A 13,285-nucleotide genomic window follows, 5' to 3' on the forward strand; every position below is an offset into this window, starting at 1 on the left:
AATTGCCGGCGGTGCCTTTGAAGATCAACCTGTCTTGAACAAAATTTGTAAAGTTACGACAAACCATCCGCAATTGCAAAGCGTTGATGGTAACAGAAATTTAGTCTGTCATGAATAAACAGATTTTTCACTAGTTAGGAAAAGCCTTTTACTGTACATCCCTACTAAGGCATGACTCTTTGATTGGACATTGGACAAGGAATTGTGGCACTAGAGGATAATCTTTGTGGGTAGGTCTCCTTCCCTCAAAAGTACCCCATAGTTAACCAATGAAAAGGGAAGGTCCTTGGGATCATTAACAAAGCTGCCCCCTCCCTCCCAAACCTAGGAAAGCCTGCTTCTGGACTATAACTTAAGAAAAGTATAGTATGACATAAATTCCTTACCCTTTTCTTTAACCATGCTGGCTTCAGGACTACAGTATTTCATAATTGACATCTTTTTAATTTCTGCCTGAAATCCACAATGAAGAAAGACAGTAAGTTAAGGCCTAATGTTTTATACTAAAAAAATTTTCCAGCTTCTTGCCAAAAAATTGTCTGCATTTGCCTTGAGAGCAAAGTGTTGGTATCATCAAGACAGAAAGCTTGTTTGTAATTTTGTCAGCTATAGGATGATGAATAAACGATTACAAAAACTAATTTTAATTCAAGGTACCAGTAAACCAACAGAAAAATGTAGCAGATTTTCCAGTGGAACATACATGTAATCAAGGAAATGAAAGTGAGTTTGTTCATTCACTTATCATACCAGAAACTTACTTCAGTTTGTATTCTGATTTCAGGGAGACAGAGGCAGAACAGGACAGACTGGTCCACCTGGTTTACCAGTGAGTATATGTTTTTTACTTCTTCGCTTCAAGGCTGAAAATTAGTTTTTCAATCACAGATATAAATAAGCTTTCTAACCTTGTCTTACTCAGAAATGCAATTAAACCTATATACCTATATGAATATATACCAGCATATACCTATGTGAAGGCCAAAATTTTACTTTTCCTTGTTACATTGTACCCTGTTTGAAAAAGCCTACTGGTATACATGTACACAGGGTGCATTCAGTGGCTATATGCACTGACAAGTTAAAGATGCACAATCAAAGAAAACAATAATTGTTTTCTTTTTTTTTTTCTTCGTTCTGGTTTTCAAATTATTTGAAAACCAGCTTTGTAACATTTTGGATAGCCTGCTAGAGCAAACACCTTTTCCTGCTTTTGTTTCAACCGCCGGAAAAGGCGTATGCTCACGCAGGCTACACTTTCCAAGGATAGGCCAAGAAAACTTGCACCAAATTTAAATACAGTGCATGTTCAACTAACTGTATACCAGGCCCAAGTTGTTCAAAGAGCATAAAACATTATCCAGCGGATAAGTTGCTATTCAGCGGATAAAATGTATTGGTTGGAGTACATTTATCCACTGAATAGAGTTATCTGCTCTTTGAACAAGGGGGGGGGGATAGAAAAGGAGTGCAGTGATTGTATCTCAACTTAATTAACTTTTCTGCCATTTAGGACTCAAAAAAATTCCAAATGGCATAAACTCCCAAACTATAGGAGCTAATTTGCAAAATAGAAACTTAATTCTCCACTAGGAGAAATGAATGATGGTGATAAATTTTCAAAAATTAATCCTTAAATGGCGAAAAGTCTATGACCAGCTATCTTTAAGAAGTTGTTTACAAAGTGATCTTGCTTAGAAGTTTTCTAACTTGATTACCTTTGTTGTTTTTGTAGGGCTTCCAAGGACCTGAAGGACCAATGGGACCCAGAGGTTATAAGGTAGGATGACACCCGTTTTAGCTACAGTCTGAAGCTGTCACACACGACAAAAAACCTTGAGTTGTCTGCCAGAAATTATTTTACCGTCTTTTTGAATTGTCAACGAAAAAAACGTTGTTATAACACATTTTTAGGTCATCAGTGACTGTGATATCTTAATCTTAATATATCTTTGAGGAGTAAAAACAAATCCCAGCTACTAAATTTAAAAGGAGAAGAGAGAAACGCAAAATCTGCCGCCCTGCATGGAGGCCGCCATGTTTTTCCAAGCGGCTGCCACATTTTCCCGCTTTTTTTTTCCCATCAAGGCTTGGCTGCAAAGCTCTTGCATAAATTAAATATGGCGGTCGTGTACACTTGATCAGTTGTTCTTCAAACTTTCAGGCGTTTAATAAGGTTTTTTCAAATGAAATCATGACCTCTGGAGTTTGTCTTTTAGGGAGACAAGGGAGAAGTTGGTGCAGTGGGTGCAAAGGGACCGAGGGTAAGTGGATTACGGTACATGTAAGCTTAAGATTATTTTAAAGCTTATTTCTTTTTTGTCTAGACTTTTTGGATTGTGTTTTCATTATTATAAATAGCAAATAAAGAATGGAATGGATATTTCAAAACTAATTTAATTTCTTTATTTATCTATTGATTAAAACCATAGGATCCTGTCTGTAACTTAACAAAAGATTGTGCTTATGTCGCTATATACATACATCAATATAAAATTGGCTGGGATCAAGGCTGGGATCTACAAATTTTTCAAAATTGCATAATCAGAGACACTTCTGTTTGAGTGGTTTGTCACTTAATTATATTGATCTTGAGACATCAGCTTCTACTTCTCTGCTTCAAGCTTTTTCTTGCAGTTTTGCCTTTAATTTGGTACTACTCACAGCTAGGATTTTGTAACTTTTGAAGTAGGTCTTATATATACCTGCCAATTTTTTCTGAGTCAAATGCGTGAGATTTTTGTCTCGTCATTACCGGAATTTCCGAAAACGTCCCAGACAGTTCCGAAGATTTCCTTTGATTTTCGGAAGACTTCTGAATATTGACGAAAATGTCCGAAGATGTTGCGACAACTTTTGAACACTTCCGATTGGAGCGGATTGCAAACTGAAACATGAAAATTTTAGTATGTTGTGATGTAGCTAGGGCACAAAGTCAACATCAAGCACCTTTTTTGGGAAATTGAATTGAATTTTTGTTATTAATCATGTGTTAAAGAACAACTTGTCCAGATTTGTGAGTGAGGCATGAGAAATTGTTCTCAATACATGAGATCGATGTCATTCAGCTGGCGGGAGACTCATGCATAATGCATAAGTCCGAGAGAGTTGGCAGGTAAAGTCTTATAGCAGGCCAAGTAGGCAGAAGTCTGAGGGAAATCTTTTGATACTTTGAAGGGCCTCGAGAGCATAGCAATCTCATGCTTGCCATATTTTACGCCAATAACTAAGCCAATTTTACCGGTAGAGGCTGTAGAAAAATACACATGCATTGTTTTTCAGTTGTTTCCGCTCTGATGGTTGATAACTAAAGGGGAGAATTGCTAGGCCAGGCCCCTTTTATACTGGAACTTCCTGTTTAAGTTAACCATTTATTTGTCAGGTGAGGAAGCCAGCTTTGCCTGGCTTTTAACCTGAGACCCCTCTCTTATCTGGAACACTGATATGCCTCTGGACATGAATGATTTGGTGACCAGACAACCATGTATGTAGCTAACTGTGTCTTTATTGTTCAATTTATAGGGGAGAATAGGTCTACCTGGTATGCCTGGTTCGAATGGGAATCCGGTAAGTTTGACCAAGCTATGGAATTTATTAATGTCAAATTACCTCCATGAAACATGTCCACAAGCACATTGTTAGTAGAGAGTTTAAGAAGATGCAATCGACTCGATACTCAATGCACTTTACTCAAGCCTCAATACTTGAAAGCTTTGAGTATCGAGGATCCAGGATCGAGTCCTGAAGTGCGAGCTTTGAGGGACTTTCAACTTACTTTTGCATGGTACTGTACTACGGCACAGGCAGCGAGAACAACACAAAACAATAGGATTTAATGACAAAAACAAATGCCCTGCACATGCATTTTAAATTTTGGCACGTTTCTTTGCTGTACCGGCCAAACAACAACATGAAATGACCAAATTCAAGGTTTTGTGGAGAATGTGAGCACATAAAGGTACAGTTTTCTTTCTCTATCTCAACTTTATCACTTTACCCACCTGCCACATGGTACAAGTTGAACAAATTGGAATAGTCATGAAGAAGTACAAATAACACAAAGCGACATTTTAAGTTGGATGGCATTGCTATCGTGGTTTCTTAAGGATGGTGCCTACTAATACCGAAGTATTTTTGTGTGGTTTATGACTATGCAGGAAAAGCAGATCTTAGCAAGGGCTATTGGAATCCAAAAAGAAAATTGGGAGTAACCACGCATTTTTAAGAGATAATTAAACATTAATATCTCTAAAAAATGCCAAAATATAAAGCAATGTATGGGATTTTTCCTAAATTGAAGCTTAATTATCTCTGAAAAATGCATGGTTACCCCCATTTTTTTTTTGAGATACCAAAAGCATTTGGCAAGTTCTGCTTTCTTTGTATAGGTTTAAACCACGCAAAAATATCCCTGTATTAGTAGGCACCACCCATAGGAAACGCGAGTATCTCGCGATGCGCAGAACATATGCGCAGTAACAATAATAGGCACCGTTCTTAAAGTTCTTCATGGCACTTGAAGGCACCTTGACAAGTCTAAGACTAATCAGGATTCATTTACAATAAATTAATATGGAAAAAAATGCAGAAATTGACATACATTTAGGAAAATTTTGTTTGCACATATATTGCACTACATTTGATTATTAAATAAAATGGTATGTTTGAGGAATGGATATGTGTAGTTTGGACCTTAGAGTCTTCCATTGTTTATGAGAGTTACACTTAGCAACCCCAAACCATTCTCCCCCCTAACTTACAGGGTGAACATGGTGATGAAGGGCCTCGTGGTATGATGGGTGATCCTGGCTGTAATGGAACTAAGGTAAGGTAGCATAAGTTTGAGCTCCAGATGCACAGTACTTAATCCTTTAACCCCTAATATCAAAGGACAAATTCTCGTATCTTATACCCATACGTTTCTTATAAAGTACTAGGGAAAAGTTATTAAAATGTCAAGAAAATTCCTCTTTGAAGGTCTTATCCTTAATTCTCATGACCTTGAGGGGCTGAATAAGCATTGATATTAAAAGAAGAAATTTAATGCTGATCACTGTTAGGACTTAAGAGCGCGTTACCCACATCAACAAAGTGAATATCGAGTGACAGTTGTTTTGTCACACTGGCTTATTGATTTGAGCCGTCGCTGCTAAAAACGAACGCTCAAAACAACACGGCAGGACCAAAGCCACAAGTTTTTCTCCATTTTACTGATCGACTGCTTCATTTAAGAAGATAAGGGAGCTGTAAAGTTTGATTTGCACTACTTTTTCCTGCGACATCGAAATGGTATGCAAATTTGTTGCACATGTTTCGTGGGCTAATTGACCGGAATAACTATATTATTTTAGAGCAGAATAGGAAAGAAATGTGGGATCGAAAAACATTGAATGGCTGTCTTCAGTCAGTCTGATTAGTTTTAGGGCCCAATATGTGATGTTTGGAAACATTCACAGGCTCTAGATGTCAAGTGTTTGTGAATTGGTTTATGATCTCATAATTTGTGACGTGAATTGCGAGCCACAAGTATCACACGCATATTCGATCTTTCTTGAGTTGGAACGAGTTTGAATCGGAGCTCGAAACTTGGAACAAATAAAGTTCTTTTCTTCGTCTTTTGAGATATGAGATTTAATTTAGAGAAAATTACGTACCAGAAACACTTTTATTTTAATGAAAATAGGCATTAGTTTCGAGGCCATTTTTAGCAGTGTGCACACATCTGCATGCTTTAGAAAGCAGCCAGGGAGTTTGGAATGTTTATTGTATTAATTTTCTTGTGAGATGGTTGGTCTAGGTTTGTGTGAAGTTTTAAGTTCATTGGGTTATTTTACACCGTGAACGTGGCTTCGTCCTTTGACCTAAATTTTCGCGGTTTTCATCGGCCCGTGACTGCACCTAGGCCGCATTTCAAACTCTGGCAATTTTCTCAAAAAATAAAATACCTTGGAACTAAAAATTTGATTTTCGAAAATAGTTAATCCAAGGATATCTTCAGGCAAAATATCAGAAATTCGACCAAGAGGTCACTGAAATGCAGTTCTCAATTCTTACAGGCAGCCGCTCCTAAAGGGTTAATGTGTAGAAATATTTCCTAAGTAGATCAAAGTTTGTCAATGTGAGAAAACACTGACATAATTCAAAATTACAAATGTTTCGCAACGTTAAAGGGGCCATGAACCCAAATTATTCAGAAAGCTCAGACAATCTTACTGAGGAGAACTGCTACAAAATCTAAGCTGCATAGAATGCGCATAAATGCAGAATAAATGATAGTGCTTATTAAGCCTCTATGGCTTTCTTGTATTCTGAAGAACACCCATATGCATGAAGGTTTGGAATAACCTTAAAGAGCAGTTTGTCTTGTTACGAAGATTCTGCTGCATACCCAAATTCTTTTGAAAATGACTTTTGGTTGATGTAGCATATCTTGACAAAAAAATGTTTGAGTGATGAACTTTCATGCCTTATAGCTACCTCACTGTCGCACAAATATTAATAAGTAATTTTCTGTGTTTTTCCAAGGACCCAAATTTTATAACTCCCTTAACAGTGATATCAATCATCAAGTCTACCTCAATTTGCTCTTTTAAGAAAGCCCTCAAGAATTAAATTAAACTACGAATAACATATGATTTTGTAGCTTATCACTTTAATTTATCTTTTTAATGTCCTTATGCCATGTAACGAACTTAATTATTTGTAGTCAATTAGTTTTAATTGAGGAGGCTGAATCATGCATAAGCTTTCTAGTTTCTCTTTGGTCTCCTTGCTACTTTTTCTTTGTTACTTTATTTATTAAAATAACAATTTTATTGTGTCTTGTTCATAATTTCTTTGTGTGGCAAATAATAATAACTTTTTTATAGTAAGAATAATAAAATAAGTCAATAGGTCCTGAATGTGCCATTTTAAAGGCCGTAAGTTTTATTCCACAAAGGGTAAGATATTTAGTTTTAGTTTGCAATTCTCACCAATTTCTTTCATTGTTTTATAACTTTACAGGGTGAGAGAGGTTTTGTAGGAAACCCTGGAAACCCTGGTCCCAAAGGAATGAAGGTATGGATAAATTATACACTCAGGTAACTAGTTAATACAAGGGCCCAGTTGTTCAAAGTACAATTAAGCCAATTCTGGATTAACAGAACTTTGATTTGAATTACAAAACACAAAAAAATTATTTTTGACGTTGAGTTTTGACTTGGACTTTTCTTTACCATTAGCTTAAAATTACATGTCAGTGGCTTTTAAAAGCCTTTTTTTAGGAGCAAGATGAAAACCTTGTTTGACTTTTATCATGGATTAGTGTTAATCAGCTTTCAAACATCTGGGCCCAGTAGTATACCTTGTAGTTAATGTAACATAATCAGGGCTGTATGTCATCAAGCTTTGCTCTTCTTAAGGGTTAACCTCACGATTTCCCTTTTCAGGATGTTTTTTTTTTTGGTATTGTGTTGTAGCCTCCTGAATAAAATGTTATGTTATGTTATGTTATGTTATGTTATGTTATGTTATGTTATGTTATGTTATGTTATGTTATGTTATGTTATGTTATGTTATGTTATGTTATGTTATGTTATGTTATGTTATGTTATGTTATGTCTTAAGGTCCACTACACAAAACCATGTGGTTCCGCAGTCATTTCATTGAATCCAGCTATGACCACCCGACCAACTTATAATATTATAATTATTATTCTCTATAATGTGGTGATAAGTTGACATTGTTTTGTTTAGGGCTTGCCAGGAAATGTAGGAATTAAGGGTGAAAAAGGATCCTCTGGTGCTGATGCTGTTGGAGCGAAGGTCAGTTGAATTATTCACTTCCTGAAGTCCCAATATGAACATGGATTTTCTCCTCACTGTTCTCCTTATGTTTCCTATAGTACTAGTAAGGAGAATTTGTTTGGACATCAGATGATTCATCCTTACTGATTGCTTCCTTTATTCTCAAGACCTGTATGTTAAATGGAGTAGTGATGCTGTAAGGAGAATTTAGATGCTGATAACTCTAGCAATATTAATATTGAAGTAATGCAAGGCTATTGCTAATCTTGTGCAACATATTGATAACTGCTTTTAATTAATACCACTTGATTCAGTTCAAGTGCAGGTACAGACTGCTTTCCACGATTGGTTTGATATTTCAGAGTACTTTTTTTGAGAACTAAAAAAAAAAGACCTTCTTTCTGCAGGAACAGTCAATAAAAGTTAAGTGGCATTAATTTTACTTACATGTATCCAACACTACTACTTGAGTGCAGGTCTTGCTAAGATGTTTGTCTCCCTTACTATTTGTTACCACGTGTGAATATGAATTAAATATATAATATTTCTTTTATTTTTAGCCTTTTATTAGGCAACTTGATTCTATTGTTAATCCAGCATATTTGCTAAATGTTTAATTAAATATAATCGTTTTACAATAAAAATTGAAATTATTAATTATAATTATATTCAATTAACAATAATTCTGATATTTTTTAAGGGTGAACCAGGGCCACCTGGACCTCAAGGAGATACCGTGAGTCTTTGCTTAATATGTTTATTTTCTTACTTAGTCCCATAAATTCCACATATGCTAGACCAACAAAATAAAAAGACATTCTGAGATACGAAGCGACCTGTTGGTACTGTATCCATACTCCATTTGCACATGTGATGTAAAATATTCAAAATTATATGTGCTATTAAACAAGTTACATGGTAAAAATACAAAGGCAATCTCTCTGTAGTTCAGTTGAAGAGTGACACAATTTAACCAATAAAAATTATTATTATTTTTTTTTTTTGTTAGGGGTCCCGTGGAGATCCTGGACCCCAAGGACCACAGGGAGAGGCTGGACAAAAGGGAGCTAACGGCACTCAAGGTCTTCCTGGACCGAAAGGAATAAAGGTAACTCCTTGACGTGTTTTGTCTTACATTCTTAGCCTCATTAGCATACATTGCCACACATTAGTGTATACAACAAAACTAGGTATAGATAAAATAATGGTCTCCATATATTGAAAGAGCTTGGCAAATTTATTATTTTCTTTACATTCGAACAAGGTATGTCAAATAGAAATTTGAGACATGAAGGGTGATATTGTAAGATTTTGCATTTAGACCAGAGTGTAGCCACCTAGCCATACATTCTTTAAAAAATTTCAGTTTTTGAAAGCTAATTCCTCTTACTCCGATGCATAAATAGCATCCTCTCGGCACCCCTCTAAACAAAGCTAGTGCTCTTGTCAAAAGTTTAAATTTGAATGTTATCCACTTGCTACAATTAGGTCAGTTCATGTATTCTTACAAGGCCTTGTCCTTACCACCAAAATTTTGTCATTTTCCTTCAAAACAACCAATCCTAGAAACTCTCATGCCTTATACATGTAGCTACCTTACTGTCGTACAGAAATTTTCTGTTTTTCCAAGTACCTATAATTGTAAATTTTATAACTCCCTTAACAACAAAATCATCAACTCTAATTCAATTTGCTCTTTTAAGAAAGCTCTTAAGAATTCAATAATTAAAAAGTATGAATAACACTTGATTGTCTAGCTTATTACTTAATTAATCTATTTAAAGTCCTTACGCCATGTAACTAACTTAATTATTTGTAATCAACTTAGTTTAATTGGGGAGGCTGAATCATGCACAAGCTTTCCAGTTTCCTTTTGGTCTCCTTGCCACTTGTCCTTTGCAATTCAATTTAAATTATTTTATTGTGTCTTGTGTGCTGTTAACTCCATTATTATAATAATATGCATTTCTTAATTTGTTTCGGCTCACAGGGAGTCCAGGGCATAGCATTTAAAGGACCACCAGGAGAACAAGGAGACAAGGGCATTAAAGGAGAAAAAGGAAAACCTGCTTCAGTTGGACAATTAAATCAAAATACCACAACAGTGTACAAAGTAAGACTGCACTCCCTGTTGCTCTGAATTACAGGGTACAGGGTTCTCACAATTAATGCTGCAATGTCACCTATGCTAGTTTTTGTAATTGTTTTTTCAAATTCTTGTACAATGTATCCTGTAACTTCATGCAGGTGCCTGCAGTGAAATAGTTTAATTTATAGGTTTATCTGTAAATTAATTGAATAAATTTTCTTTGGCCGCAGATGGAGAGGATAATAATGGATTTGCAACTTGAATAACTTGGCCACTTTGTTTTTAGTTCTTCCCATTTGTATTGGAAAATCACTGAAAATTGATCGTACTTTCCTTTCAATGACTGATGTTCTAAGAACAGTTTCATATTTAAGGAAACATACTTTGTTGAATATTTTGTGCAGAACTTTAAAAAAATAATAATAATAATCTGTGTCACATTATGCCCCTTTAAGGGGTAACAGTTTTATTGTCAAGGCTGAGATAGACTTGAAAAAAGACTTTAAAAAATTGCATCAAGCCTGGGAAGTTCTTTTAATCAAAGGAAAGTCACTGAGTTTTTATTTTGGCTTGTCCTCACAAAGTTTGGTGCAGCATTTTCTCCTTATTTTGTAAGGCGCATGCAATATTAATTGTTCCAAAACTTGTCTTTGCATGAATCAAGGCATTATTTTAGTGTTTCATTACTTTTTTATCAAATATTAATAATATTACCAGTAAGCAATTAATGTACAATATGCACTAATTTTCAGGGTCCACCCGGTGACAAGGGAGAGAAGGTAAAATGTTTGTTGTCAATATTCAATTAACTAGCTACTGCGCTAATACTCAGGATTGCCACAATTAGGGAAAAGTCAGGGAATTTTGCATCAAGCCAGGAAACTTCAGAATCTGTGTTCTATCTTAACCCTTTGATCTTTAGCGTGCGAACAGCAGACGTAGTTCTGATCGTCGCTTCTCTCCCTTTTTCGGAGGGAGAGAAGCGACGATCGGAAATATGTCTGCTGTTCGCAGGCTATTTGATCTTGGAAAGATCTACAAATTGAAGGCATAAATCATGCCCCCCCCCCCCCCTCTCCTATATGGGACTTGATTTACCACCCCTCAAACTTTTGGAATTTTTTTCCTTTGTACATTAAGGGTCCAGTTGATATCTTTCAATAAGCAATGCACTGAGAGCTGTACATTAAGTTTTATAGTTTAGGGGGATACTCAAAATGTACAAATAGGAAAATTTTCAAAGTTTTTCTCCTTTCTTTTTGGACTTTGTTCACTCTAATATGTGACCTCTTTCATCTCTGTTGGTGTGATTTATAGCACACCCCAAAAAGTACCTTTTAAATGGTATATCACATGTGGTCTCCCAATTCCTAGTAAGGGATTTAGAAAAAATTGGCGTTTCCCTCGGGCAGGAAAGGGTTAAGGCTAGTGCCTGCCTAGGTTTGCAATTAAAAACAATATCCTTAATAGTTTGTTGGCAATTGAGGTAGTAATGATTTCAAAATATCCATGAAGGAGTTGATTTTTGTGGCTTCATCCCTGGCTTGTGTTGTCAAAGAATGTGTCTTGGATAGTCAGTCAAAGTTGGTTTGTTGTCAGGGAAAAACAAGGGACCTTTTTTATCCTTAGGAGTGACAATCTTGTAACTGGTGTAATTTGTTGTCCACAAAAATTAATACAGAATTTGCTGAAAGAAATATTTTTAGGTGTTTGCATGCCCTCCTACATGGCAGGATTTTTAATTTTTTTAAAACCCTTTAACCTGTAATATCAAAGAACAAATTCTCCTATCCTGTCCCATTACTTTTCTTACAAAAGTACTGTGGAGAATTATTAAAACATCCAGAAAATTCACCTTGGGTGATCATATCCTTAATTCTCATGACCTCAGAGGTTGAATTGTTATTGATATTACAAGGAGAAATTTGATGCTGATCACTGTTTAAGGGCTAAAGGGTTAAGTAAAGGAGAAGTGCATGGGATTAGTGATCCACTCATTGTAAAGTAGATTAAAATTACAGGACGAACATAACTAAGTGAAGACTGCATGAACACCATTACTGCACCTTTCAATAACATGCGGACTCTGAACTTCAAAATTCAAACAAGCGTTATTCTTTTCGCTGCCATCAATCACCACAGCAGCCCTCTTAGAAAACAAAAACATTTGGTTCAATGGGGTCAAAAAGGTTGTGTTCGTATGGTATGATTGGCACATTTTGATCTACTTTGTCAGTTTCTGTTTTTTGTGGTCAGTCGGTTGTCACTGTAATGATGATTGACGGCAGTAAAACATGCAAATTGTTAGCTGGAGTTCAAGTTCAGAGTCTGTATGTTATTGCAAGGCGCAGTGAACAAAAATCATGTAAAAGAATCAAAACATAATAAGAAAAATATCAAAGTTAGCCACATTTGCACAATGGTAATTCATTTCTCCTATTTATCCACAGGGAGCCCCAGGTCCAGAAGGCCAAAAAGGCGAAAAAGGTGATCAAGGCATCTCTGTAAGTACTGTTTTGTAACCCCTTAAAAACTGTAATATTAAAGATCAAACGAGGCAAGCTGCTGTTCAAATCAAATGTTAAATTTTAAGCTTGTCGCTGTTCAATGGCATAATCATCAAAGCACAAAGATCCCTGATGATGCAAGGGATCGCCGAAAGCTTGGACTTTAACATTTGATTTCAACAGTAGCTTAAGGCCTCTTTTAAACTTAAATATTATTTTTTTAAAATGCTGCTGAAGGACAACATACAAAGATTACTTAAAAACTGTCTTGAGTAACTACATCACAGGAGAATCACTACTTGCGCGAAACTTTCAAAGATTGCACATCCACATGAACATGTCTAACATTAAAATTGCCTTGTACATTGTAATAAACATTGCCACCTTAAAGGACTACATGTACATGTAAGTAATGACTTTCAAATGGTCATACTTAAGAATTTTATCCACAGACTCAAAACGTCCAATCAACCTTGCAAAGCTAAAACCACTTGCATCACTTTTTAGCACCCCCTAAGAAAATCAATGACTCAACAGCAAAGGAATGCTCAATGGCCTTACAGATCACATATTTGGATGACCACAGTTATAACAATATAGTCTACAGTTACGATATCATCCACAGAAACAAAAGTTAAAATATTAAAGTACCCCTGTACAGCATAAACACCACTTACTGTTAGTTACTCTACATGTAATATACTCCAGAGTGTTTAAGAATTTAAATGATTCCATGCTTCATTGGTTTTCATTTATGTTTCAGGGAGCAGATGGTATCCAAGGACCAACAGGACCAAAAGGAGACATAGGCAAAAAGGGCGAGGAGGTAGGCTGGCGGCAGTTACAGTCTGACTTGTGTTACCTACCATTAATCTTTGAAATACATGTAACCTTAAAATTA

The 13,285-nt window shown here is 35.8% G+C and overlaps 2 protein-coding genes across 2 annotated transcripts in view; one reads left to right on the forward strand and one right to left on the reverse strand.

Annotated features, from left to right (window-relative positions):
* LOC146469392 (uncharacterized) overlaps positions 1 to 1,774 on the reverse strand; it is an 85,162-nt gene extending 83,388 nt beyond the window's left edge. Inside the window, exons 1-2 of the mRNA XM_085123420.1 lie at positions 1,719 to 1,774; positions 387 to 453 (exon numbers count right to left, since the gene is read on the reverse strand). The gene's annotated coding sequence lies outside the window, so the exon portion shown is untranslated. The remainder of the gene's footprint in view (positions 1 to 386; positions 454 to 1,718) is intronic.
* LOC146469393 (uncharacterized) overlaps positions 1 to 13,285 on the forward strand; it is a 53,356-nt gene that overhangs the window by 5,705 nt on the left and 34,366 nt on the right. Inside the window, exons 4-16 of the mRNA XM_085123421.1 lie at positions 785 to 829; positions 1,736 to 1,780; positions 2,220 to 2,264; positions 3,523 to 3,567; positions 4,763 to 4,825; positions 7,006 to 7,059; positions 7,738 to 7,806; positions 8,489 to 8,524; positions 8,798 to 8,896; positions 9,779 to 9,901; positions 10,630 to 10,656; positions 12,328 to 12,381; positions 13,148 to 13,210. Coding sequence (XP_084979547.1) covers positions 785 to 829; positions 1,736 to 1,780; positions 2,220 to 2,264; positions 3,523 to 3,567; positions 4,763 to 4,825; positions 7,006 to 7,059; positions 7,738 to 7,806; positions 8,489 to 8,524; positions 8,798 to 8,896; positions 9,779 to 9,901; positions 10,630 to 10,656; positions 12,328 to 12,381; positions 13,148 to 13,210 — 768 coding nt within the window. The remainder of the gene's footprint in view (positions 1 to 784; positions 830 to 1,735; positions 1,781 to 2,219; positions 2,265 to 3,522; positions 3,568 to 4,762; positions 4,826 to 7,005; positions 7,060 to 7,737; positions 7,807 to 8,488; positions 8,525 to 8,797; positions 8,897 to 9,778; positions 9,902 to 10,629; positions 10,657 to 12,327; positions 12,382 to 13,147; positions 13,211 to 13,285) is intronic.

This window comes from Pavona decussata, unplaced genomic scaffold (assembly GCF_977016875.1).
Source record: "Pavona decussata unplaced genomic scaffold, jaPavDecu1.1 SCAFFOLD_124, whole genome shotgun sequence".
NCBI classification, from domain to species: domain Eukaryota; kingdom Metazoa; phylum Cnidaria; class Anthozoa; order Scleractinia; family Agariciidae; genus Pavona; species Pavona decussata.